Source organism: Malurus melanocephalus, unplaced genomic scaffold, assembly GCF_030028575.1.
Source record: "Malurus melanocephalus ecotype Western Australia unplaced genomic scaffold, MMel_1.1 scaffold_22, whole genome shotgun sequence".
NCBI lineage: Eukaryota > Metazoa > Chordata > Aves > Passeriformes > Maluridae > Malurus > Malurus melanocephalus.
In genome coordinates this window covers 3,291,369-3,317,896 of record NW_026623254.1, presented here as the reverse complement: position 1 = coordinate 3,317,896, position 26,528 = coordinate 3,291,369, and the positions used below count along the sequence as shown (strand labels likewise).

The 26,528-nt window shown below is 41.9% G+C and overlaps 1 protein-coding gene across 4 annotated transcripts in view; it reads right to left on the bottom strand.

Annotated features, from left to right (window-relative positions):
• The window catches only part of NINJ2 (ninjurin 2), a 45,230-nt gene that overhangs the window by 8,510 nt on the left and 10,192 nt on the right, over positions 1-26,528 (bottom strand). Inside the window, exon 1 of one of the 4 annotated variants that reach the window (XM_057390075.1) lies at positions 17,896-18,043. The exons of 2 other annotated variants lie outside the window; for them this stretch is intronic. In XM_057390075.1, the coding sequence (XP_057246058.1) occupies positions 17,896-17,904 (9 nt within the window). In that variant the 5' untranslated portion in view covers positions 17,905-18,043. Of the gene's footprint in view, positions 1-17,501; positions 17,550-17,895; positions 18,044-26,528 lie in introns of those variants that run through there. One more of the 4 variants, XM_057390076.1, reaches the window with a different exon arrangement.

The window sequence follows — 26,528 nt, the reverse complement described above, 5'->3', positions numbered from 1 at the left end:
TGTTTTTATTTTTACTAGAAATAGCTACTTTCTTCCACAAACTTTTGGGGGAGTTTCATCTAAATATTTTCTTTTAAAGCTGGCAGATTCTGGGTCAAGGGGAGCACAAAGCTTTTCTAAATTTTATTGGACAAYTTCTACAAAACCTGTAGTTTACTTGTCACATTTTTCAGATTAGGAAAAAAAAAATGCCTAGAAAGCAGATCCAGTTGCAAATCTCTGTGTACTTTGTGGGTTTTGTGACACAATCCCCGGAGGAGAACAGCCTGAAACAGGCAGTGGAACAGCATGAGGCTCACAAGTATGAGAACAATAATCTTTATAGGAGCACTCTGTCAGAGGGCGATGTCTGAGTAGGAAYTGTGTTATTGGCCATTACTTCCAAGGGAAATGCTGGAGAATGCCAAAGAAAACAGACACAAATGGAGGCCACGCACTCAGAGGGGAYGGCCACCACGGGATCCCGGCTCATGAACAGCCAGCCACACACAGCATCAGGCACCAGGGAAAACCCAGGGAATGTTGTAGGAATCCTTTGTAAACATTGGCTGATGAAGGTGAAAGCTCATTGAGGGTAATCACCATCTTGTAGGGTAGGAGAGGAGCATGGTATCCTTTSTGTGGGCAGAAAGCAGAGGGATTAAAGGCCTGGCTGTCAATCGATGCTTCTGCCTCTAACAGAATTTATTAGCTGCTCTCCTTTACCAGGGAAGCTCCCTCTCTGCAGCTCSTGACCACTTGGGATGAAGAACAAATTTTAATATTTTTAGCCTACATGCCATACCCAGGCACAGAGAGCAGATGCTGATTCACTTGACTGGTTGGGACTCCCTTGTGGAGTTTTAGGTGTCAGCCTGTGGGTGAGGAAGCAGGTATGTGCACAGCCACACGTGTGCAAGACAAGGGACACACAAGGGGCACTTTGGCTATATTGAGAACTTGGTGAGGCAAAGGCTGTTTTTCTCCAGTTTGGCACGACAGCAAGTATCTTGGCTGCTTTCCACWCACAGAAGTAATAGTAAACCTCATCGTGGATACTGCAGGCAGAAGGAAAACTGAGAGTTCAGGGCCAGTCCCCCCTCAGTGGAGRCTCTTGGCTAATCCAGTTGTGCTTATGGTTTTGTTCCTTTTAATATAGCCATCTGTTCTGCTCGCTAGGGGTCCTGTTTGGAGCCAAGTGGTTGTGTTGCCTTCAGCTCATATTGTGTAAATCCCAGAAAATAAATCAGATGTGCTTATTAGTATCTCTGCCCATGTATTAGATTGGTCCTGATGGAGATCTGTCTCTGAGGTGTCCTTAGACTTCTGAGACAGGTCACTGCTGAGTTTAACAGAGAGCTCATTGACACTGCTTGGGTTGGAGTTCTCCAGCCAAAAAGTGAGTTCAAGAACTGGGAGCCAGTGCCTGTTCAGAAGTGGAAGCCTAGGCAAGTGGCAGGCATAGATCCCGTGTGCTTGATAAACACTATTCTTGTTGTCTGGTCTACTGAAGTTGCTCTCTCCATTTGCTTTGCTGCCTCCTGTGTCTCATCTCAGACCTGCAAGCCACCTTGGTGAGGTCTGTCAGGCAGAGATGTCACCACAGGGCAGCATTTGGGACCCTCGTCCTTGAGCTGAGGGGTGCCAAAGCAGGGCATTAGTGTCACTCAGGCTGCCAGCAGAGTCTGCCCCGCTTCCCCAGATGAAAGGCTCCTTCTGCTCTCACCACAGCGCAGGATGCTGACAGCAAAACCCAGCACGGCGTGGAGATGAAGGGCTGGAAGCGCGGAGGGAAGGCGGGCAGAGCCTGGCTGTGGCTGGCAGGGGGAGCAGGGAGGGAGCAGGGAGGGAGCAGGGGGAGCAGGGAGGGACAGTCACCGGCAGAGCCCCGGGGGAGTCGGGGCGCCTCTCCGTGCCCCTGCCCTCCGGCTGACACTGCAGGCGGCTCCGCTTCCCCCCGGCTGCGGCACTCGCAGCCTGCAGAGACCTGCTTGTCGCATCGAGTGTGCATGCTTTGCTCTTTATCTCTGCCTTTCCGTGCTTCTCCTCATCTCTTATTCATCCTGCAGACCCTCTCTGCTCCTGTCTGCATCTTCAGTTCAGCTCCTCCTCTCTTRTCTTCCTTTATCCTCTCCCTTTCCATTCCGTTCTCACCCTGGGCCTTTTACCTTGTCTGTTTTTCACGCTTTTTCCTTGCCTGGGTTGCAGTCTCCTTGATCTCCCCCACTCCTCTCCCCCTTTGGCACCCTGTGCTGCTGTCTGGCAAGTTTCTTGAATCTGTTCACTCTGACGCCACTCARGGCTTCCTGTGCTACAGGGCAACATAAATTATGTATCGCTCAAATAACTGTCTTACCAAATCTATATTAAACTCCCTTGTTAAGTGTATTTATGATACTGAATTGAAGGGATCCAGGAATCGACTAGCAGGCTGTGGGGCTGAGCTGGAATACAAGATACTTTTTCTTTGCCAGCTAGCTGGGATGAGGACAGGGCAGGAACGGTGGTGACAGTGGTGGAGGAGTCTCCATCTGTATCTTAGGACCCTTGTGTGAGTTTGGGGCTCAAGAAATGCTTGGCAGCARCAATTACAATGTGCTGATGCATGATCTCTGGTGGTTGAACAGAAGCAATYGGGTGTGTATGTGTCAGGGGAGGGGGGGCACAACTCTTTGAATATATGGAATTGGGAGTGCACTCAAAAGGATTAGTGGGAACAATTATTTCCAAAGTCAGGATATAGAAGCTGGAGCCTATTCAAGTCACTGGTGGTTTATCCCAGTGTTTAGGGGGAGGAAAAAAAAAAGGGGGCAGGGGAAGGCTAAAAAAAAAGGGTCAGGGGAAGACTAAAAACAGCTTTAGAAGAAAAAAAATCAAAGTAGGTTAGCAGAGAAAATGAGTTTATAAAAAATGGAAGAGCAGCCGGGAGGCACAACAGTAACTACTGCATTGTGCTTACAAAGCTAAACACGTTAAGATGCATAAATCCCCAAGCTTGATGGCTTAKGGCCCAAAATATTAAGAAAAGCTGGGTCTGATCGCAGGCTGCTGCCAGATCCAAAGAGCAAATGTGTTCATATAAATCATTTTAATACAAAACATTCATAAAGCAAGGTCCTAAAACTGAGCTCCTTCCAAGTCTAAGCATGTTTGTATCCAATGTTGCGGGGTCAGGTTGATTTTTAAAACTGAGAGAACAYAGAAACAGCTGTACTGGATCAGACCAAAGGTCCAGTTCCCCTCTGACTGTGGTTCATAGCAGATGTTAGAGGAGGGGAAGAGAAAAATCTTAGCATGGGACAAGCATATAGCAATGGTCCCTYGTGACATGTAACRCTGTATTTAGAACTGTTCCAGCCCYGGCYTGATGTTGCTTTTCATGTGAGATAGCCCAAGGTTAATTTGTCATTTGCCATGYAGCTCAGGGCATCCTAGTTGCTCTCCCTGGATTTTAGTTTTCCCTATCTGTGAATTAATGCAAATTCTCATAGGGGTGATGYATAGGGGGAGAGAGAAGGGTAAGATCTCCTGTAGAAGTGCAATATGTGCCTGTGTTGTGAACATAATCCACCTGGACTGAATTCTTCATGCAGGGAAGCCCCTGAAGCTGATGRAATCAGGTTGGTAATTTTCACACTCCCAGGGTGGTTTACATTTTGAACAATTTCCCAGGCAAACCTCACTCCAAGGCACCAAAGTTCAGGTTCATGTGCAGCTTTTGAGCTTTACGTGCCCCTGGCCACCCTCTGAGTGCTCAGGGCTCTCCACAGAAAGGAAGCTGTGGGAATCCAGTTGCAAAGAGGGAAGAACACGATGGAGGGATTTGACAGAGSTGATGACACTGCACCCACAAGCAGTGGGACTTTGGGATTCTGGCCTCTCACATGCACGTACCACACACATCACTGTCCATGGAGAGGGGGCCATGGGCACCTGTCACCAAGAGGGGCCACATCTGCTCCTTAGGCATCCTCAAAAGATCACTAAGGAGATGAGCTCATCCATGCAGGACAGCTCTTGGACACATAGGTGGTAGGTCTGAAATGGTCTGCCTGTCTGGTGGGAAACATTTACACTTTCAGAGTTACAAAGCAATGGAAAACACTCAGCAAAATGCCCTAGAGACCTAGAGGTGTTCCCTTCTGAGGCTGAGCTTTTGTCTCTCTGAGCCTGTAGCAGGTGACATGGTGAATACAACAGCTCTTTGCTCCTCTCATCTTTCAGGAAAATTTCCACTGTAGTTCAAGTCAAGAAAGAGTTACCTCAGCTACAGAGGCAGGGGCTATGCACCACAAGGAGGAGATGCTTCTATTTTCAGAATCAAGTGGTGCCTGGACACCTCATCACATCATGGGTGTCCTGTTATGACAGGCACGAACTTGCTTAGGAGCACACACGCAGCCTGCGACAGAAGYAACCCAGAATCTGTTCCAGTTTTCTGACAGCTGCAGCATTACCTCCCTTCCTTCACACTGCAGCTTGCTGAGTCCTTGCTCATTGTTGGAACCAAATCATGCCGTGCTCTGCCTCTTCCTTTCCAGTTTTCCTCTTTCATTGGTACATTCAGTATCTTTTGTTTGGGGGACACAGACATTGTTTTGGAGATGATACTGCACAGGAAATGTTCCGCTTCCCCTGCAGTCTTGCTGCTGTTACATGACTCTGAACCCACAGGAAAATCCAGATGGGGTTTGGGTGAGTTTTGTGCCATAACCTTTGGTTTTGATCATATGTGACAGAAAATTGAAGTAGACAAAACCTTGAGATGGAATTGCCTCACATCAAAAGGTGCACACAGAAAAAGTAAAAGGCTTGTAGTTTGTAAAACTGGAGATGTGAGAACAGGTGATTGAGCTAAAAATGGGGGGGGGGGCAAATTATTTAATTAGATAAATGTTTGGATGAGGCATATTAATTTTTAACTACGTCACCAAGGGAACTACGTTCAGAGCAAAGGGAAAATGCAACACAACATGCACTCAAAGCCCTGGATACAGAAGAAAAATCTGAAATTAGCAGATCCAGTGCTGTGTTGCTTTATGCGGGTTGAATAATTTGAAGGCTGGGCCAAGGCCCTGCCTTAGGATACAGGACAGTAAAGCTCATGGAGGAGGTTTAAGGTGGTTATAGAATGGAAGGTTTTCCTTGGTAATTAAAAATATTAAGCTTGGCTTCCCCTTGTCTTCCTGGAGTTCTTTCAAGGGTGGGGTCATTCTGTTGTTTGGGTTTATAGCTTGCTGTATTGACAGAAGGATTCATAGGATGAGATTGTTTTTGCTTTTACTTCCCATCCTCCAGTCCAGCTTGATGGTGCTGTAAGAGCTAGGCATGCTAAGTTCAAGGCAGTGATTTAATGGGTTATAAAAATGGCCATTGGTATATCAGTACTTTAAGCATAAATTGTGAATTACTGCTGGGCAGGRATCAGAAGTGAAACAGCTGGTGAGCAGTAATATCTCCCACTTTGGAGAAATGGTCCTGAGACTTTCCTGTCCAACTTCCACTGAGTTCAATGGAAGTTAAACAATTAAAACATTTATCTTTGGCCATCTCAGCTTTAGTTCACAATGTTAAATTAAATTATATTCCAAAAGTGTGGCCCTGAAAACATMACCATTAAGATACTTTGTTACCCTGTGCCTCTGTTAATATGCTAACAGTTTCTTTCCAGTGGATTATGAATTTGGATGTAATTATGACTAAGAAGGGTTATATACCTTCTGGATAAGCATTCGAGATTAGGAGGTATTGCAAAAGTGCACTGAATAATTTGGAAACTTCTTTTAGTAGCCACACAATCGGGATTGAAGTCAAAGGGCAGAGTTCAGAAACCGTAATTCTTTGGTCTTCAAAGATGCTAATATAGCTCATTTAAGATAGTGCTGTGTCTATCCAGTAAAAGAAATGCAGCAACTGTATAGCTCTCTCCCTCTTGTTTTTCTTCTATTAATTATCTGTTACATTTTAAATTTGTTTTAATTTTATGCTTTTGTATTGCATTTTAAATAACACACAAGACCCTGGACTAAGTTTTGACAGGAAGGTAAYAGTGAGTAATGTTTACAACAAAGCTTGGGAGGGGAACTCCATAAAAAGTGCTACTTCAGAAGTTGGTCATGCATGTAAAACTGGCTCTTGTTAAATCTAAGGGGGTTTTTATGTTTGTTGTAGCCCTAGTTTGTTTTCCTTTGAATATTGGATACAAACCACGTGACACATATTCGTCCCATAAAATTTCTCCTCAGTAAAATTTGTCTCTCCTGCTTTAACACTACCTGTCCTGAATGTCAATTGTCTTGAAGTGTCCAATTTTTCTTCCCTGCACTGCAGGAAGAACACTGCAGTAGGGCCTGGAGAGGTTTTATGTTTTGGGCTCAGTTTCCCATGCAGCTGATGCTGTGRCTGTTCAGTTTTATGTAAAAGGAATATTAAAGATCAGATTAGAGAGTGGTTTAGACATAAAGTTGGCCTTAACCTAAATTCTGCAACCTCCCTTACTGATAGTGCACAGAATGCAAGCAAGCATGAACCTCATTCTCCTATTTCTGTTTTTAAAGCAATAATTTTGAGCAAAAGCAAACAATAATTTTGAGCAATCGCGCTGCGAAGAAAGTGTCCCCATATATCCTTAAATGGTGAAGGTCTGCTTGTCTCAGATCTGGCAGGAAAAGGAGCCTACACCATCACTTTACCTCAGGTCATAGACAAAAAATGCTTAGGGGACCACATCTCAAAATTAGACAGTTTAAGTGAGCCAGAGAATGGAGTTGGTGTTTCCAAAAATGTGTTGAGGGCTTTCTAGATTATTGAATAGAAATGAATAGTAAGAATTCATGGGCTACTAAGAAAGCTCCTGAGGCTGAAGTTGTGCTTGTGACAAGGCTCTGCAAACAGCAAATGTGTGGGGAGGAGGGGCAGGTGGCTGGCTCCTGGTTCCTGCCTGGCCAGTGGAGCCAAGKTGTCCTTGGGTTTGTCCCTGATCACAGCAGGACATCAGGCCTTGTTGCTGTCACCCATCCAGCATTCCACACTCGTGGAAGCAATAACTGATTTATAAATCTCCCAGTTCAAAATTAGTGGTGGTCTCTCCTAACCATTAAGCTAAATGTTGATCCTTTTAATGATCCTAACAGGGCTGGAACTTCTGGTATAACCACTGGGAACTTCTCAGCCACAAGACCTTGCTTAGGCAGCTGTTCCAGGCAACAGTGCAGGAAAATTATGCTCTCTGAAAAATTATACTGTCTGAGATCTTTCTAGTCACTTGAAAGGAGGTGAATGGAAATAAACTCCCAGCTTCGTTATGCTGACATTTGTAAAGTGTCACAGGAAGTGCTTTGCATTGGGGAAGCCAAAGCAACATTTAAGCAAATGGCTGTGGAACGGCCATTATTTTATATTTTATATTATGCATATTTTATATTAKGCAATTATTTTCAGCCAGGGACCTGTTTGATGTGTACCTGACTCGATGGCCAGCTGTGTTCCCACTGAATGCTGTGGGCAAGAAAGATCCACTGATCCCCTGTGGGAAATAGGAGCAGGAATTCAGTGGGCAGCCCTGGAGTGTGGCTGGCTGTCTGAGGGTGCTGATTAATAACTCCTATTGGCTTTCGATTTGGCACACTTTCAGCATTTGTGTGGATTTGAGGCAATCTTCTCTAGTGTAATTAATTAATTAAGATTAATTTAATTAGACTGTAAAAATAAATTAAGAGAATCGTGGCCCAGTTCAGCTGAAGCTGTGCTTGCTTTGACRACCAAAACGGTGCCTTTGAATCAGTTTCCTTTGAATTTGTCTCAAACAAAGAGTTTCCCTGTTCACTATCCTTGCTGATAACAGAATTGTCTTTTGGAGGAAGAGTGCTATGCCAGTGCATTGGAGGAGCAAAAAAATCCCCCAAAAACCTGAAACCAAACATCCCCCAAAAACCTGAAACCAAACATCCCCCAAGATAAGACAAATCTAGAAGTACAACTTGGTCATTGGACACACCTGGTAGTTGTGAGATTAGTTAGTGATGACTGAGATTACAGCAGCATTTATGRATGCCCAAACTGAATTAAATTGTCACTGCTGACAAGCCAAGAGAGTGCAGATGGACATCCAGATCCGTCATAGAGGTCACATCACTCAGATGTGTCACATCTTAATGTGGAAAGTGAGATGAAACATTCACACCGTGGCCAGGAAAGAATTCAGGAATGGTCATTGTCTCTGGCTGTGCTGTCAGCTCCACTCCAGCTGCTGATACGGCACCTGCACTTTTGAATTTGTATTCTCTTATCACTGAYGCACTGGAGGGTTTGGCAGGTGATTCATGTACCCTGATTCTCAATTCTTCACTGGGTGAAGTTTGCAGAAAATGCTATTATCTCTGGTGTCATACACACGTGAAAAAAAACCACAAGACATGATCCGATTCTTTCTTAGCAGAAGTTTTCTTCACTGTGACCTACATGCTTCTGCCTGGGGAAGTTGGAATGGAGAYTTTGTGCACCATCCTGTCACTTATCTCCATGTGGTTAATTCAGGTTATGGATTAACCAAGCAATCATTTAGTGACACCTTGCTCTCTGCTGCTTCCGGTGCAACTTGGTACAGCTGCATGACACTCTGTGGGGCTGCACAGACTTCCTGAATTGGCTCAGTGCTCATTTAGGCATCCCCACAGYCTGCTGTCTGCTGTGATGCTGAGCTTTCTTTTCTCTATGCTTTTGGTGCCTGCACTCACAGCTTGGACACAGTAATAACCCTGTACAGAAAGAGATCAGTTATAACAATTACAAAAAAACCCTCATGAACTGATTTTGTGGGAAGTGCATCCAGGGCAGAAAATCCCAGCAGCTTCTCTGCTTTCAGACAGTTATTTTTGATGAAAGAAACCTGGAGTGCCAGCACAGTTGGTGGCTTTGAAATGCTCAGAAAGAGCTGTGCTGGGACATCCTCTGTACTTCTTAGACACCTGAATAAGAGCCACAGACCGCTCTGAAGAGACAGGAAGGCCCATGTGCCAAAAGCTCTATTTTTGGAGCTTACATCCTTCATGCCAGGAGATTGTCACAGAAGTGGCACCGCTGTCCTGCTCTAACCCTTGAGCTGCTGTAGSATTTATCCACAAAGGCTCAGGGCCCAGCCAGACCCCAGGCATTAATGGATCATGTAATCGATTTTGTGGTGGAGTCAAAAGATGCATCCTATAGCCTTGTGAGTAGAAAAGGTCTGTTCACTTAACAAGGAAAGAATCTGATGCCTGTAGCCCTGGAGCGCCTCAGAATGACCAGCCACTTTCCCCAAACCTTACACTGTCATTGTGCATGTTTACCTTCACAGTACAAACAAAAAAGGGGTGTATTTATTGATGGGGTAAGCAGGTAMACTGCTCTCCCCAGAAACCAGTTTGGTTAGTCAGCTGGGTGTTGACAGGAGAGGGAAGGAAATCATTATGAGACACTGCGTAGTAGGCACGATAATGAGCCATGTGGTTGGTACCAAACAATAGAGGCTTGTGTGGAGCCTGGGGAATGCAGAGATAATTTTACCTCTCCAAACAGGAGGGCATCAAGCTGTGCTTCCCTGCCTKGGAAGTAGGTCAAGAGGAAGTGCACTTTCAATTCATATTCATCTCATAATTATTTCACGTGCTCAAGAACAGTATTTCTGTCAAGGGGAAGCTGCCTCTGTGTCCAGGCTCATGGAAGAGCAATCCTCCACTCAGAGCAGCAGCATGCATATTTGAAGCTTTCAGCAGCAGCATCCATCAGCACTGCCTTCCACATGAGCTCTCCTCGCACTTGTGCTCTCAGTCCTGACCCTGCTGAGCCTCACGGTCACTGCAGGCATCACCAGCAGWGGATCCAGAGTGCACAATCCCAGCACTTGCCAGTGGAGATGTGATTCATCAGTGCTTTTGGTACTAAAGCAAACAGTCACCTTGGGAGGTCATCAGGTCTAACCTTCTGTTCAAAACTAGGCCGAGCATGGAGATTCCTGAATTCCTCAGGGTCGTATCACTGAAGTGTTAAATGGATGGAGACTCCAAAACCTCTCTGAGCAGCCTCCTGCAATGCTGGACCACCATCAGAGACTTTTTTTTTTTTCTTAGAGGTCTCAAAGGTGTGTTTTAGAAGGGAGATGTCAAAGATTAAACAAGGATGAATCCATTTAGACTGTGGAGAGAACAAGTGTTCTACAGTCAGCCACGGTACCTGTTTTTGGTTTTTTGGTTTGTAAGGACCAATAGATATACCTTGTGTAGATATTTTTGTATCTCTCTGTATTTTTGAAGTAGAAGAGAGTCTTTCCCAGAAAAACGTCAAATAGTTATGTTCAAAGYAAATTTTCCCATGATTTGAAGGAATGGGTAAAGGAACAGTGAGTAGAAAAATAACAAAAAAACCAGCTAAGCTTAGAGAATTATGACAATATGACAGCTCTAATTTAGCATTCAACTGTAGAGAAGTGTAAACATGWGACTAAATACAGCCACTCCAATTTGACAAATCTTCTGTTGTATGCAGAAAAACAATAGACATAGGATGGGAAATGCTACTGTTAGAAAGCACTTTGCTTTCAAGATGCAGTGTATAATCCACATATGCCAGTTACTGATGTTTCCTTAAGAAAGTGACCTAATTTTTAAAAAAGAATTGCCAATAGCACAGAAAACCAAATCTGCTGCACCAAATTGTGTATGTTCCAGATTTTTTTCTGTAGTAAAATATTTAGTAGCTAGTTCTATTCTCTGCCCCAGTTAAACCTTTTTTTTTCTCTCATAAAACTTTCTTGGTTTCACCATAACTGCAAAATAGTTGCAGTATCATTTCATCATTATGTTTCCAAGATAACTAAATTGAACTCCAGTGGGAATAGGACTATGTGGGTGTTATTTTAGCCTGGAAAGAGATTTAAAACTTTAAAATGAGCTAAGAGAGGAGGCTGGGTTGATGGAAAACAATCAACTTTTTTATTCCTGCACTGGAATTACTTCTCCTCTTACATTATACATGARGCACAAAACTCAGCCCTTGAATCAGTTATATGGCCTGAAGTAACAGTAGCACGCCTGGGATGAAGAAGACTTTTCCTGAGGTTCATAATTGTAATTTTCCTCTTGACAGATCCATGTTTACTGCATACCCCAAATCCCTAATTCCATCTGCTATGTTTTTAATTTTTTCCTGGCTACTAGCCATTTTTACCTGTTKTGTGCACCATTTTGTTTCCCCACAAATAGGAATATTAAAGTCAAATATTGGAGCAAAGCTTTGTTGGAGCCAAGTTTCTATAAAGTTTATGAGGAAGACTATTTTCCCAAAAGTTCTCCTTTTCTCCTCTTCCCTCATGCTATTGCAGATGACGTGATTTAAGGAGGAAAAAAGGAGAAAAAGCCCAAGCAACAAAACCAGAAAAGCTAGTTAGGAGTTTATGCACAGTTAGATGCTCCTTTTGTTGTGTGTTRTCACACTCCTCGTCAAACAAAAAAAAAAGTCTACCAAGAATTTGCTTTAGATTCCTACCACATTTCTGCTTAATCAGTGCTCAGTTGTAATCAAGACTCTAATTTCATAATCATTACCCCTGTCAGTTCTGGTAAACTTCTGCATCATCAAGTGCACTTGCTTTTTACTTCCTTGTAATTATCAAACCTAGCACGTGACAGGAAGGAGGAGCATCAGCAAGGCAACTTCATTCATCTGTTCTCAGGTTTTTTGGGGACACTACACATTTTGCATCTTTCATCAAGATACTCCTAAAAATCTGGAAAGCCAATGCTATTCCTTAGTGATTTCCCCCAAGGACTCCCAAGTCCAACACTGTACTGTTAGCTGGAYTAACAGTACATTTAATTATCACTGCAGTTAATAAAGCCAAAGCTTCTGAAAAGTTTAATAGAAATGAGTAAAGTAATGACTTGGTATTTTAGTGCTTATTTGAACTTCTGGACTTTGTAATCTCATTTTCTCAGCAGCATCTCTTTTCTTTGGTAATAATGCCTAAAACATATTTCCAATRATTTTCAAACTGAGTAGAGCTGGTTAATTCCTAGAAAAGAGACTCTCTGAGCAAGCTTAGTAATTCCTGGTAATTTAGTCTGCAATTAGACTAAATGAGAACAGGAACTGACCCTAGTCCAGCATATTCTGAAGAGACATTGAAAATAATCTCWTTTTTTCTTGTTAAGATGACAAATGAAGAACTTTCCATCTTGCTTCTAACTAGTCTGAGGAAAGACATAACATTTACTTTCTAGTCTGTTTTCCCCATCTGTTGTATGTGATGTTCCCAATGGCCTATTTCACAAGGCAACCAAGAAAATGATGAATGAATGTGTTTGGGAAGAGAAACTCAGAGAGAAGTTGCGAGATTTAGACAGGAAAATGTGAATGAAAACTGGAAATTATTCTAGGAAACTTTACTAGATGACTAAAAACCACAATTTCATAATCGTGAACAAGGACATCTTTGGTTAGAGGCACCTCCTTATTAAKTGAGGAAGTAAAGGCAGCTATTAAAAATATATCAGATAAATGGGGAAGAGGAGAAGAAAGAGGAAGGAGGCAGCAATCATGTAAATTAGAGCCTGTGGAAATATAAAGAAGGCAAAGACTTGAAAGGGAGCAAAAGAAACCTCTACCTTGCAGCCTAAGGACAGTAAGGCATCTTAAAGGGTAACAGCAATAAAATAATTTCTAACAATAATATGGCTCACTTGCTTAGCAGAAGTTAGTGAAAGCCTTAATGATTCAGGAACAGCAGAAATGCTCAGTAGTTCTSTTTTGTGTTTAAAGAGAATCAGGATGGTATAGTCAAGCATCATGGGAATGCAGAAATACTTTCAAACCCTCACAAATAGCCATGAAGGATGAAAACCAGCTACCATAAAGAATAAAAAAAGTAAACCCCAGCATGTGTAAACAGCATCAAATAAGCAAGTGAGCTGTGTGAGGTGCACAGCTTTCTCTTGCTAACTTTTCATAAGTCTTTGAGCAATAAGGAAACTTTTGAGTCTAAAGGAGAGTTAACACAGAGAGGCAGAGCAAGATGACTTCAATAATCYTCAGCTTCTTTGATAGCAGAGGGCAAATGATGAGGAAGCTTGATATAAGATTCAGCTAGTAGAGCAGGAAAGGGAATAAACTTTACTGTGCCCAGGATAAAGTGAGATTTGGCTTTTTGAGCATTATTATTTTGTCTCATAAAATAATATTTGAAAATATTCATTGTGTTGAATGATACCCTGTCAGATTTATTGCCCTTTGCAGCCCTTTATCAGGGCTGTGATGTGCTCTGTGATGTGCCCCAGTGATGTGCTCTGTTGGCCAGAATTGGTTGGTGCTATAGCTGGATTTGGCACAGATGTTGAGTGCTAGAGCTGGAGTCATCCAAATTAGGATTGATGTGTTGACTGCTGCTGAGGCAGTTCAGTATTTTTATCTGTGTAGTTTCTTGAGCCCAAAGCTGGATTAAAATAAGTGTTACAAAAGACCCTTGCAGGCCTGGAGAATAGAATGTCTGAGAGTCAGTTGTGACAAAGGGCATGTGGGCCGTTAGGCTGCAAATATGGCTAAGGGAACAAGTGAATGCTACYTAACAAAAATCTATTCGTATTTATTTGTGGAGATAAGGAAAGCAAGGRGGRATCATTTATCTTTGTGTGTCACAAAGTGAAAGCAGCTTTAGTTGAGCCAGTATGAATGAGTAACTTGATTCTAATCAACGTGGCCATATGCCAGGTAATTTTGCCAGGCCAGCTTGCATTGATATGGCATGAAATAATAAGGGTTACTGTAACTATTTTTCACATCTAGTCTCTCAGTAATTGCTAGGTACAAGTGAAATACAGCTTATGAGCATTAAGAACCATCCAGTTGGAAGGCAGGGTTTCAGAAATGGATTTAGGGATGCTAATGGAAATAGCACTGAACATGAGCTTGCTGTGGGACAGTTTCACAGTGATGACAGGAGCAGAGCTGTGTTCATGAGATTAATTTTTTTATCACTATGACATGAGAAACTTGCTCACAGCTGAGAAATCTATAAAAACTGGAGAGTGCACAGGAAGAATAAAAGCCATATGAATTATGAAGATGCTATTAAACACGTTGCAGTGGGAAACTGAAAGATCCAGCTGYCCTGCTTAAAAGAAAAGTTAATTCTGATTTAATAAGTATCAGCTACTGAACCAATTTTGTAATACTGCTGGAGCATGCATGCAAACAMCCATCTAACAGAAAGCTGAGTTGAAGCTAAGTTTAAATCGAAAACGAGGACAGGGAGATAACTTGCCAAGAGAGGGGGTAAATTCTCCATCTCTTGAAATCTTTAAATCAAGATGCAACACTTTTACATGYTCCAGTCAAATACCAGTTACTGGATTTGGTACAGAAGGAGCCAAGTGGTGCAGCATCAGCCTTACTCAGAAGGCAACACTGAATAATTCAGTGATCCCCGAGGAATCATGAGTATCTGTTTCTCTTCCTGAACTTTTGAAATGTATTGCTGTACACTGGTAAACTTGAGTCAGCTTTGGTGCTGATGTAGCAGCAATTCTACCAACCTATTACACTGCAGGTAAAGTTAGACTTCATAAATTCTTCAGTTTGATCAAGTAACCTCTTTATCATTCATATTCAAACAGATCTGTGGATCGGGATATTGATGCCAAAAAGTGTAAATTGAAGAGATTCCAAAATCAAGGGTGCTTGTAAGGACCTTGCCATGTGATTTCTGACAAAGTACATTTCTTTTAATACTGGATTTTTTTTTTTAATTTTTAAGAGAAGCTGTATTTTCTCTGCAGTGACTTCCCTAGCTTCCTGYCAGAGAACAGTACACATTCAAAAATCTCTGCCATATATCTGTATGTTTTATTAGTTTCCTCTCCATAAATAATCTAGCATGGTTTTAAAAGACAATAAATTGTAGAGTTAAATAGACAATAAAGTTKGTGCATCACTCAGATCTGGCTGTGTCCTGACATCAAAACTTTCTTTTGTTGAATGTGTTCACCAAGCTGTAATGAAATACCAAAGAGGTAAAGGGTGGGTCAGCAGGATTATGCAAAGCTTAATTTGGTTGAAGTCCCTTGAGAAAGCTGTTGGACTGTACTAACACTGCATTGCATGACAAGCTGGAAGGGTATTGAACCACCTGAAGGCTCTGGGTGAGCCTTGGAGCACTTTCCTGCACGTGAAAGGGGCCCATGAGAGAGCAGGAGAGGGAATTTTCCAGGGACATGTGGGGATAGGACAAGGGGGAATGGCCTTAAGCTGGAGGAGGACAGCTTTGCAGAAGATATGAGGAAGAAATTCTTTATTGTAGAGGTGGTGAGCCAGTGGAACAGGTTGCCCAGAAGGTCTGTGGACTCCCCATCCCTGGAAATGTTCAAGGCCAGGGTGGATATAACCTGCTCTAGTAGAATGAGACCCTGCCCATGGCAGGGGCATTCCAACCCTAACCATTCCATGGTTCTTGGAAGAGGTAAACCTTTTGAGAACAGATTAGAAAGGGACTGTGTCATGGGTTTAAAAAGTAAAACCATGACAGACTGATAGTCAGAATGTGCTGAAATAATGCGGGCTGGAGCTGGTTTTGGCTGGTAAATATCCAACCCATGCTAGTGTTTACCTGTARCAACCTCAATTACATGCTCTAGCAACCATCTCTGAATTTCTTGTAGTGTTGTTAAAACTGTTCTGTTCAGCTGGAAAAARCCTGCATCTCAACCAAAAGTTACATATAATCAATAATTACATAGTGACCATGTTTACRTCTTCCTCTGTTTTTCAAGRTCARGARAAGGAAACATTTTATTCAGAAAATSTCAACCCTCCATACAGCYATCTCATAAAATCTGAACTCCTCTATTTTATTAAGCACTGTATTATAGGTCCAAAGCATTTGTTCAAGGTATCTTTCTATGGAGTTTGGGATCTGCCCTGTGTTTGCTGAGACCACACACTCAGTGGGTCTTACCAATACCAGAACTGCAGAATCCAGTGAGTAAAGGTACTGTTTGACACTGAAGCCTTAACTAGAGAATGTCCAAAGCTGATCATGTGAGTCCCTGCAGCCTGAGGWGAAGAGCCAAGCTTTTCAGCAGAAAGCTGTAACTGATCCAGACCTTGTGTGGCTCAAATCCAGAGAAGAGTGTGTAATGTGCGCTCATTACTTGGTTACATTCACTTTACTTGGTTCTGATCTGCTAGCATGATGCTAGGTGTCTGGGAAAGAAAAGTTAAWGGGGAAAAATATCCTATATTATGTTGAGAGAAAATATTTTAACTWCTCAAAAAAAATTTTAAATGTTTTCTAACATAAAATACCAGGYGAATCAAATACAAAATAAAGAGTGATTTTAAAGTGAAATTATTAAAGGTTTCATTCTGAAACATTTACACAGAAAACCTTCACAAATTTTGCTATTCTCAACAGAGTTTCAAAAAGATTCATTAGAACTTTTTCCAATGGAAAACTGTTCCATATCAAGATTTTTTTCTGACGAAAACTTATAGCTGAGCTGTTATATTATTGCAAGTAGATGTTAACAATGCTTGTTCAATATTTCATCAGTAGCTCTTTCAGGACTCTGAGCTGCCTGGGGGAAAAGAAAAATAAAACAAAAACCCCTAAATTTCCTGTGAAATGTTCATGTGTCACAGTTGTCAAACTGGCAATAGCAACACCAGCATGTATTTGGAAAGATGGACTTTTTTTGCTTAAAAGTACTCTTCATTCCAAAAAAGACTATAAGATCATTCCAGACTGCAGGGGAAGAAATAACTTCTCTTGTGACCTGCTTTGTAACGAGCCCAGATTGTCCTTACGTGTAGCCCCACCTGATAATATTCATGTTCAATGGCTTACAGATCATAATCAAAAAAGAAAATGGAGAGTAACTGTTTGAATAACAGCTGCTCAGGAGAATATTCATTGATTTAGATCACGACTCAACAATGTGGTTCAGAAAACATAGTCCAACAGTTGGAAACACACTGAAAATGGTTTAAATTTTTTCTTGTTTTTCATTTTGGCAAGTATATCCATAGAAAAAGACTACTGGCTGATTGCATAGAGAYATTGAATGCATGCCACTGGTGAATAATAGCATGTATAGTGGACTGATTCCAAAAGAAATTTTTGTGTGTTCAGCTATCAAATTATATTTTGGCAAAAACCTCGATGGCTAGCACTGTATTTTGTGGTCAAATGATGTCAGCCTCTGTGGGCCAGCTGGGTCTACAGAATGAAGAATTAAGGGCTTGCTATCAAAAATACCCTGTCCCTGTGGATAGTCAGGTCACTGGAATGTTAGCAAAATCACTGCAGAAGATCTCAGCTTTTCCAGCTACAGTTAGGGCATGAGATGGTTACTACTGCAAACAGAGCATGAGTACTTYTAAAAATGCATTTAATCCCTTGGAGTACACCTAAAAATGGAGAGGAAAATGGAGAAAGCACTTCTTACATCAGCTATGTATTTGACAATTAAATGAGCAAGCAGCCCCCTTCAGACTACCTTGCGTTTCTGGACAGCTTGCAAGTCTGCACTCTCAGGAGCATAATCTTGARTTGACTGAGAAATCACTGCCTTGTGAAAATGGCATCTCCATATGAAAGAAATTATTGCAGCTACCTGGAAAAATGCACAGAAAGGACCTTCCTGGCAGTTCTCTTCCTTTGGGAATCCAGGCTCCCATAGAAAGACCRCAGTGAAATCTAATAGTAGTGCCCAGTACAAAAGGTTTTCGTTCTATTAATTTCTTTCCATTCCAAAGAGCCCTCCARTCTTTTCTGCTACTGATGCAGGAAGTTATGCAATGTGCAAATCTTACACATGTGTTTAAAAGCTCCTGAGGACTAAAATAAGATGCTGCTCTACACCATTCCCCCCTCCCCCCGACCCCACATACCACAATCATCTTTAGAACGAGTTTTCAGTCACCGTCCTGTTGCGTCTTGACACTGAGGACCCAGAAGGAGTAGRTCATTCCAATGGGAATGTTTACTGTGTCTTGAGGATGAAATGATTTAACCATCTAGTTCCAGCATCCTTTCATCAAAGACAATCAGAAAAGGCTCACGTGGCTCCCTGTGGAACCCCTCATGATGGCAACATGGTTGAATGTGCCTTATTTGCCTAATGGCTGCCTCCAGGCCTGCCCCTGCTCCTGTGCTCCTTGTGCCCAAGCTTCATTCTGCCACTGCCTCTGGGTTTATCATCCATCTCATCCATCTCCTCTTACTCACATCTCYGTATGTTTTCCATGTTGCCCATGTAATCTTGGCAGCTTTGGTTTGGTACAGCAAGTAATCTTGTGTGCTGCTGGTTTTTATTATTATTATTAGAAAGAAATTCTGTTGGTGCAAAGAGATTAGCAAGTCTTGGTAGCATAAAGGAGAGAACAAAGAGAGAGCTTTTTGGGGGGGAAAAAGGGCTATCAATGCAACTGAATCAAAGCTGGCATCAAATTTCATAATTCAAAACTGCTATCAAATCGGGTTCAAAGGAATCAAGAAAGTAATAAATCTCTACAGAGTACTGAAGTCAAAGTTAATCACATATTTCTTAATAGCAAGTTATTAAAAGAAATGTTGCCTTAATCAGACTGAGATGAGTTACCACCCCTGCCATGCAGCAGCACTATCAAACTCCTCTTGTAAAGGACTAAACTAATATCCAGCAGATGTGGTAGACTGACCCTTGTAAATCATCTTCTTCCTACCATAAGAGTAGCCTTATTGGTACTGATAAGCAAGTGGGACTCATTGAAATCTGCTTTAGAGTTCGAAAGTGAAGGGTTTTTTTTCTATCTTAAGTAAGATGGAGAAACCATTTTCCTTTCATTTGAGTTCACAATAAATGAAGTGTGACTCAGGATAGTTGKGAAAACCCACGTGAGCTGAAAAGCAGGGTACCTGCTAGGAATTYGAGTGAAAGAACAAGAATGGCTTTGTAAGGATCAGCTTCATGTGTCTCTGAAATACTTCTTGCTTTGTCTCATATACAAGTCATAGGAGGGAATTGATAATTTCTATCTCAAGCCCCCTCAGTGACAACAAATAGAGTCAAATTATGCATCTGCTTCCTACCCTCAGGAGAGAAGTCCCTTTCTCATGGAGTGGAGGTTGAAGAGTTCCAGATGTCCTGCAGGTTATAGGCAGAGGTACTGAATGTAAATCATGCCTTTCTTTTCAGCCCCTGTGGGTTTGGCTGGAGATKCTAATGTCCTTGCTATTTTACACTTCAGATATTTAGAAATGCTTCTCACACTGAGAGAAGTTTTAAATCAGCAATTTAAAAACCTAAAAGAAAAAAGGCTAATACCCATGTTATTCTTAATTAGTAAGCCAGAGTGATTGTGTATAACTAAATCAGAGCCTGGAGTGTGAATTTTGCAGGAGTTACAAAGTGATGATTAATCCCTAAATGAGAATTCCTCTCCAGTTCTTTAAAATCAGGGATTGTTCTCCCTCTTAACAGAGSAAAAGCTTTGTTAAATTACGTTTGCCAAATCCTACTGGCAAATATTTTGGCTGGTAAAGASAAAAACTGTTGTGCTATTAAGGCATCAAAATTAATTATGCCAGTATAACTGGTTATCTTTGGCACAAGTACAGAGCTTGAGGGACCAGACATGGCGCTGCCCTCTTTGTTACCATGGTAGACAATTATGAAAGGAGTACAGATCTGGACTTGCATAACTCAAAGGCAGTTCTGACCAGATTGTAAATTTCCAGGTTAAGAGTAAAAGAAATATTCCTTTCTCAAAAGYTGTTGTCTAGGACCCAGAAGGAATCTGACCCACTTGCAGGGGGAAAAAATTACAGCTGAAGGAGATACGATCAATATTGTGCTACAAAGGAATTTTCACAAGCCACTCTGAAAAATTCACTTGATGTGCATTTATCCTGGTACAAGGTGGTAAAAGTAACTTGGGTAGGTATGAGATTGGTATTTTTAGCTTGAACTTCTCTGGCCATATCTTTTATATTTGGGGATGAAAATGCAAGCAAAACAGTGAGCAGCTTCTGTGAGACTGCAGTAAACTATTCAGCCTGGGCAGGATGGTGTGGTCTGGGTAAGATGGTATTTGCTGCTTTTCTTGWAATTGAAGCTTGGTCAAATTGTGATCGCTCTTAAGTACTGCCCAAACCTGTGCAAGGTAAACAACGTCTGGGATATGAAAATACCTTTTCTACTTCCCAAGAAGGATGAGAACCTCTTTTGATAATCCCCTGGGTGCAAGGYTGCAGAAACTTCATCAGGAAGTAGCAGGCAACAGTGAGCCTGATACACAAAGAACAGCAGCAAAATACTCAGTAAGGTTTTGTGTCTCCTGATTACGAAGGAACTTCTTCAAACTTATCTGCAGACCTGCCTGCAGTCAGCAGTTGAAGCACATGTAAACAKTGTGCCAAGCAGTGTGCTCTTTGTGTGTGCCAGATGAAAGCAAACCGTGATTTATGTGTGCAAATACCTCTATGAATACATGCACATGAGCTCAGAGGGAATTTAACATGAGAGCTTTTGAAAACTTAGAATTCTGAGTTGTGCTTCCCACGTTGTTTGTTCTTTCACATTAGAACAGGCTCTGCTTCTGAAAAGATACAGAGTGGAACTTCACAAGAAGCCGAGGGGATAAAAGTTTTAGCTCAGTAACAAATGGAGGTGAGTGCTAGTGAATCATCTGCTAAGTTTTGAGGTCAGAYGGCCGGACAAGAAATTCCAAAACATTCTTTTAACGCCACAAAAATCTTTCTAATCTCTCATAACTACTGGGCTGTTCAAAAGCAAGGTCTGGAAAGATGGGACCAGTTCCCTTTCTCAGAATTTAGCTTGCAAACGCAGCTGCTAAGACCAGTTTTAAACTTTTAACCTGTGCCTAACAATAGCAGTTGCACATCTGTCACTTCTCTGCAGGACCTGAGTGCCACAAGTGCATTTGTAGGGCAGCAAAGACACTCCAGTAATGGAGTTTGAAGCTCCTCTAAGGATTCTGACAAGGTGCCCTCTGGGTCTAGGGCAAGCAAAACTGGACAGGGAAAATGGACTTCAATGCTTCAGTGACTCATGATGTCTGATGAGCTTCTCTGTGTTTTAGCCTGGTGATAGATGCTGTTTCAAGCCACAGAGAAGCCATGTGGGTATATCTGATAGTGACTAAAGCATTACACAGCTCTTAGTGGCTGTGATGCCTTGCCATCATGGTATGTTCAACCCATAAATGCTATTCCGGTKGTGTGTCATCAATTCTAATTGCTCCTCTTCATTCTTTTTGTGGTGTTCCATAATACAGCTCCAAGAGGCCGGAATTATTCTCTCTTCTGCATTTGCAGCTGAATACAACTTCGGAATTACACCAATTATTCTGCTAATCCACTTCCTGATTTGACTGAATTATCTCAGAAAATAGCTATGGTCAACAATAAGAAAAAAGTGAAACTGGCAGCCACAGGGTATCTTCTGTAGAACTCTGAGGGTTACACCTTGTAGCTATGGTGATCTGAGAGGCCAGAGACAGTGCTCCTGCTCTGAGTGTTGTGCTCTCTTGTACTTTTGCTTTCCTAAGACCCTGTTCTGAGYCAATCCAGCTCAATAAAGTAAGCTAAACAAAACAAAAACAACCACCACAACAACAACAGCAACAAAGAAAAGAGACCATTTTCTCCAGCTTTAATTAGCTGAATTGTCTATGAGAAGGGTTTGGCAAMTGCCAGTGCCAGGGCAAGGTGGGAAGTGTCTCTGGAGCAGGAGATAAGSAGGGAGCAAAGGGTCATAGGCTAAAGTGGAGCAGGGCTTCCCCCTTTTGGGAGCAGCGAGCTATGAGATCATCCTGATATCTAATCGTTCTGGTTGTTAGTCATTGCTTAGACTGGGGGTGTCTTGACAAAACCTTGGTTGCTATTGTTACCCTTATGACACAGAGGAAACATGACTTGTTTCTCATAATTTCCTTCATGCAAGCAGTGAGTAGGAATTTCAGTGTCTGTGTACTCCAGGCACAGACAATGACTGCTCAACAGCTTTTACTCTCTGAGGAGAGTGCTGGGCTGGGAAATAAGAGTGATATTGACTCTGGAAGTGGCTACAAAGAGCAAGATATAATCCTCATGTGGAATAGAAACTGAGAGACCCTCAGTGGAAGTGGAAAGGAAACCACTTMTCTCAATATGTGCTGTCCTCTAAAGGTCACTAAAGTAAGGTCAGTGCAGCAACATTTGATCGTATATTCATACCAAAAAGTCATATGCAATCCAGTTGAGCCATAAAACCAGTTAATGATGCAGTASAAAATGTATTTCACTGCAAGTTTTGCTACTGTGACACCACAACCAACATSTTCATGGTGTGGCATATGAAATATGGGCTGAGATTCATATGTGGCCTAGAGTGATGCAGAATTTCAGGGTTTTTGAAAGGTAGCCACATTGTGGAATGGCTCCCCTACAGAGATGAGCTCACAGTGCAAAGTCTGGATCCAAATCTTCTAGCAGCTCACAAAAAAACTGCACTAATCTCTTACTTTTAGTCCATAATTTTTCATACACTTATGTATGGTTATATACATACGTAAAATCCACACTAGTCTCAGAAAACATACAAGTCCATGCAAGAAGGATTTGAAGCATGGTACATAGAATTTCACATTAGAATCAAGTAGCTGTGACTGAACTCACCAAATACTCTGTGTATTTGCATAATATAATCATTGGTTACCTGATTTGTGTACAGACTCTCAGATTGTGAACATGGAATGTCAACAGTTGATTTACTGAAAACATTAAAAAATACATTACAATGTAAGTTCACCATAGGGAATGCTCCCAAGCTTGCCTATACATGTTAACTCTTTTCTGTGTGCCCTCTAACAGTCTGTACACAATAATCTGTCTTCTAAATCACCAAAACAGTGGAATAACTATGGAGCATCAGTTTCATTTACCTCTCCYCAAGAAGCTCGTTCATCATTTGCAGTGAGCCCTAGATAAAAGACTCTTCATCTGKGTAAAATATTATTATTGTTGTTTTTGTTAGGCTCATGTTTTCAGAGGTTTTTATTGGAACCTGATGTCCTGCCAAAAGTAACACCCTGGGAATCTTTCAACAACTGTTCCTGGGTGTTCTGTAGATTACTGCTGTTTTCTCATACACTGTCCCTGGGAATTACATTCTCAGATTAGAAAAACGTCGGTCCTCTTCCCTCTGTGAAAAGAACTGCTGTYCTGGCTCCATATTAAAGGATTAGGATAGTGTTTTTTTCTGGTGACTTATTATTCAGGTTGTGTTTTGTTTTCTCATTAACCCCTTTGCAAAACAGATTCAAAATGTAAAATAAGATTGATGTGAATGATCTTGTAGCATTATGCAAACACTTTGCATAGCTGAGAATGGCCAGTTAAAGGAAGGCTGGTGGAAAATTGGACCCAGACATTCAGTCAGCAACTTTCAACCCTGCAGAGACAAAGAACCTTTAAGAGCCAACTTTATAATGAGAAGCTATAGTACAGCATGGCAGAAATTAAGGGAGGCCCAAATCTCCTTAGTGACAATTGTGTTTTTTAGAGATCTCCTGAGTAGACGTGGCTTTGAGAGACCTTTGGAAAGGGGTATAGCAAGTGACGCCTTCCTAGGAGATTGTATTGGGGAAGCAAATACCTCAGAGCCAGAATAGGAATGGGAGGAGATTAAAGCAGAATAACCATTTCTCTAGCAATTGAATGCCCAGATCCTGCAAACATAGCCTCTGTGAATGTTCTGAAGAAAACATTTGCATTYAGACACTAGACATGTTAAGTTTTTGGAGTCGCAAAACAAAAGTTTGCAGGAACTGAAGTTTCTTATGATTCCTTTCTCACTGTACCTTGTGTTTATCCTGTAGTTTCYCCCTTCAAGATGGCCAAGGGACAGAAGAAGTGGGAACCCCTGATGCAGAACAAATGGATTGGATTTCAAGTGGGGTTCACTCAGTATGCATTGTGTAGCAAAGTTGAATTCTTGTAAGGGGATAGCCAAAAAGCTGTGTCCAAATGAAATCCAGAATGTTTGAGGAGGGATGAAAGAGATAGGGAGGAAGAAGAAAAATCCTGGACCATGTAGGGAAGACTGGGCACTGGATGACTGAAGGGCAGTTGTGATGGYCTTTAACTGGCGTGGACTTAGAAAAACAGCTCCTATTAGCCCCCAGTTTTAGTTATGCATTGAAACATTTACACATACCCAGCACAGAATTATTAAAGAGTTTATCCCTATAGTTTATTCACTTTGATCACACTCTTCCTTTCTGGGTTTCTGTCTCCCCCAGCAGAGCTCACCAGCTTTACTGTCAATATGTTGTGCTCTAGTTCTGGGATTTTGTGGTGCCTTTCTGTGCACTCACTAGAGTGGGTTTTTTTTGGTTTTTATTTTTCTGAAAGAAACCCCAAACAAAACCCAACAAAAAGAAATGCCAGTTTGCCTCTTGTTTTTCTCAGCTTCCATTTTCTCTTTGGGCACCTTGATACTCTGATGCTGCTACTGGCATGACCAGAGAAAGTGGGCAGAAGAAACTTCTTTGCACCTATTAATATGATTATCATGACCAGTGACTTTTAATATATATTTATCCCTACCTGACAGAATATAAATATTTAGTGAAATCATTGCAATTGTTCTCTTCAGTCCTTGACCCTGAAAACAAGTCTTGTTTTCTTTGGGCCTCTTGAAGACCTTTTACCTTGTAATSCATCTTCTGCCCTCCCTACATCATCTCAACACCTCAGCTCCTGCAGCATTTGAGTACAGAATGTGAATTTCTCTCTGCTTGCAGGTATCAACATGTTAGCATTGACTGCGTATGTAATAAGTGTGCCTTGGGCAAAAAGCAGACTGAATGCTGCTTGTAACAGATGCAATATTCCCACAATTTTGGGTCCCCAAAGTACCATCTGCAGCCCAACCAAGAGGAGTCACATAGTCCTACCATAGTCCTTCATGATGCACCAAAAGGAGACGAGGGCCTTTATAGGGCATGGATCTTTCCATACAAAGATTGTGATCAGTAAATCACAGCCTTCTCTTRGACCGTATATTTGGCTGGTCCTGACACAAACTTCCCACAAGTATTGCTCTCATTTCTGCTGAATCAGCCCTACAATTACGCCCACTGAGCAGATGATAACAAGAAAGAAGTACTTTGTCAGTGTGCAGGGTACAAATGTATCATGTGTATGGAATTGTATCATCTGTATGGAATTGACTGATACAGCTGGAGGAGTTACCCRGCCAGATACTGTCCCTCAGTTCTCAGAGAGGTCAAGAGCAGGACTAGAGACAGTGTCTTCTGATTTAGGGATAGCCACTGGGAACAGCATCTGCCGGCCATATCTGCATCTCCATACCCACAATGTGCTCCATAAACAGATTTATCAGTCCATAGACATACATGTTTAATGTACAGGGCTTGTGGTAAAGCTCAGTGCTACTTGCTCTTGCATAACTCCTTTGAGGTTTAGTTGGCTGAACTTTACTTTTCATAAGTCATTTAATAATATGTAAAACAAAAAAAAAAAAATGGGAGGAACATAAGAATGATATTAAGCACAGCAATAACAGACTGACCGGGCTCCTAGCTGAGAAACAAGCTCTCATCAGATAGGAAAAAACACAGGGAGGGGAACAAAAGAAGAAAAAAATTGCTTTTGGATCAGAATAAATATGAATGTATTGTTATCATTTGCAGCCACAGAGCAATACATCTTTTTATTTTTTAGCTATTCTTTGCTGTTGGCGATGACAGGACACCTTTCCCTGCATCTGGCCAGGCATCTGAKTCAGCTGCTCCCCCAGGAGAGATAATGTCCCTGTTTGTTCATTGTGTGAGTGAGGCAAGAGGAAGYGCATTGGAATGGCCCTGCTCCACCCTGGCCGTAAACACCTGAGTTCACCACCATGCTGGCCCACATCTGAATCCCAAGCCAATTCCCCTTCCCAGGGAGGGATCTGTAAGAGGACTTCCACTTTGTCATGGCCCAAAACAGTGAACACCATGAGACTGACCCTGTTCAGTACCTCAGGGTGATGGCTGGAGGCTCATGGCTGAAAATGAATCAGAGGGCTCCTCCACATCGCTAGGCAAAAGCTAATCTAATTAACAGCCACCAAGACCTGTTGCCATCTGCTCTTGAGTGCCTGTCTGAGCCTGGTCCCGAGTTCAAATCTCTGGATAAAGATACAGATCTGCAGCATGCCTGWTATCTGTTTCCTTTTTTWTWWWWTTTTTTTTTTAATGGTCTCAGCAGAAAAATTGGGCATTAGATCAGCTCAGAGATGAAACACACCTCTTGCTRTACTTAGTAGCTCAGACTAGGGGGATCTTCCCTGGTTTCTGGGGACAGAGACCTCCATGATTCTGTTGTCTGTATCTCTTCCCCCCATTTGGCTTACAACATTCGTAGTCTGTGATTTTTTGAAACACACCCCGCTGGAGCTCTCTTCTGGGGCTGCCTTCTTCTTTTTATCCTTCTTCTTCATGATTTGCTCCCTCTACTTACTTAATGGGGTTTT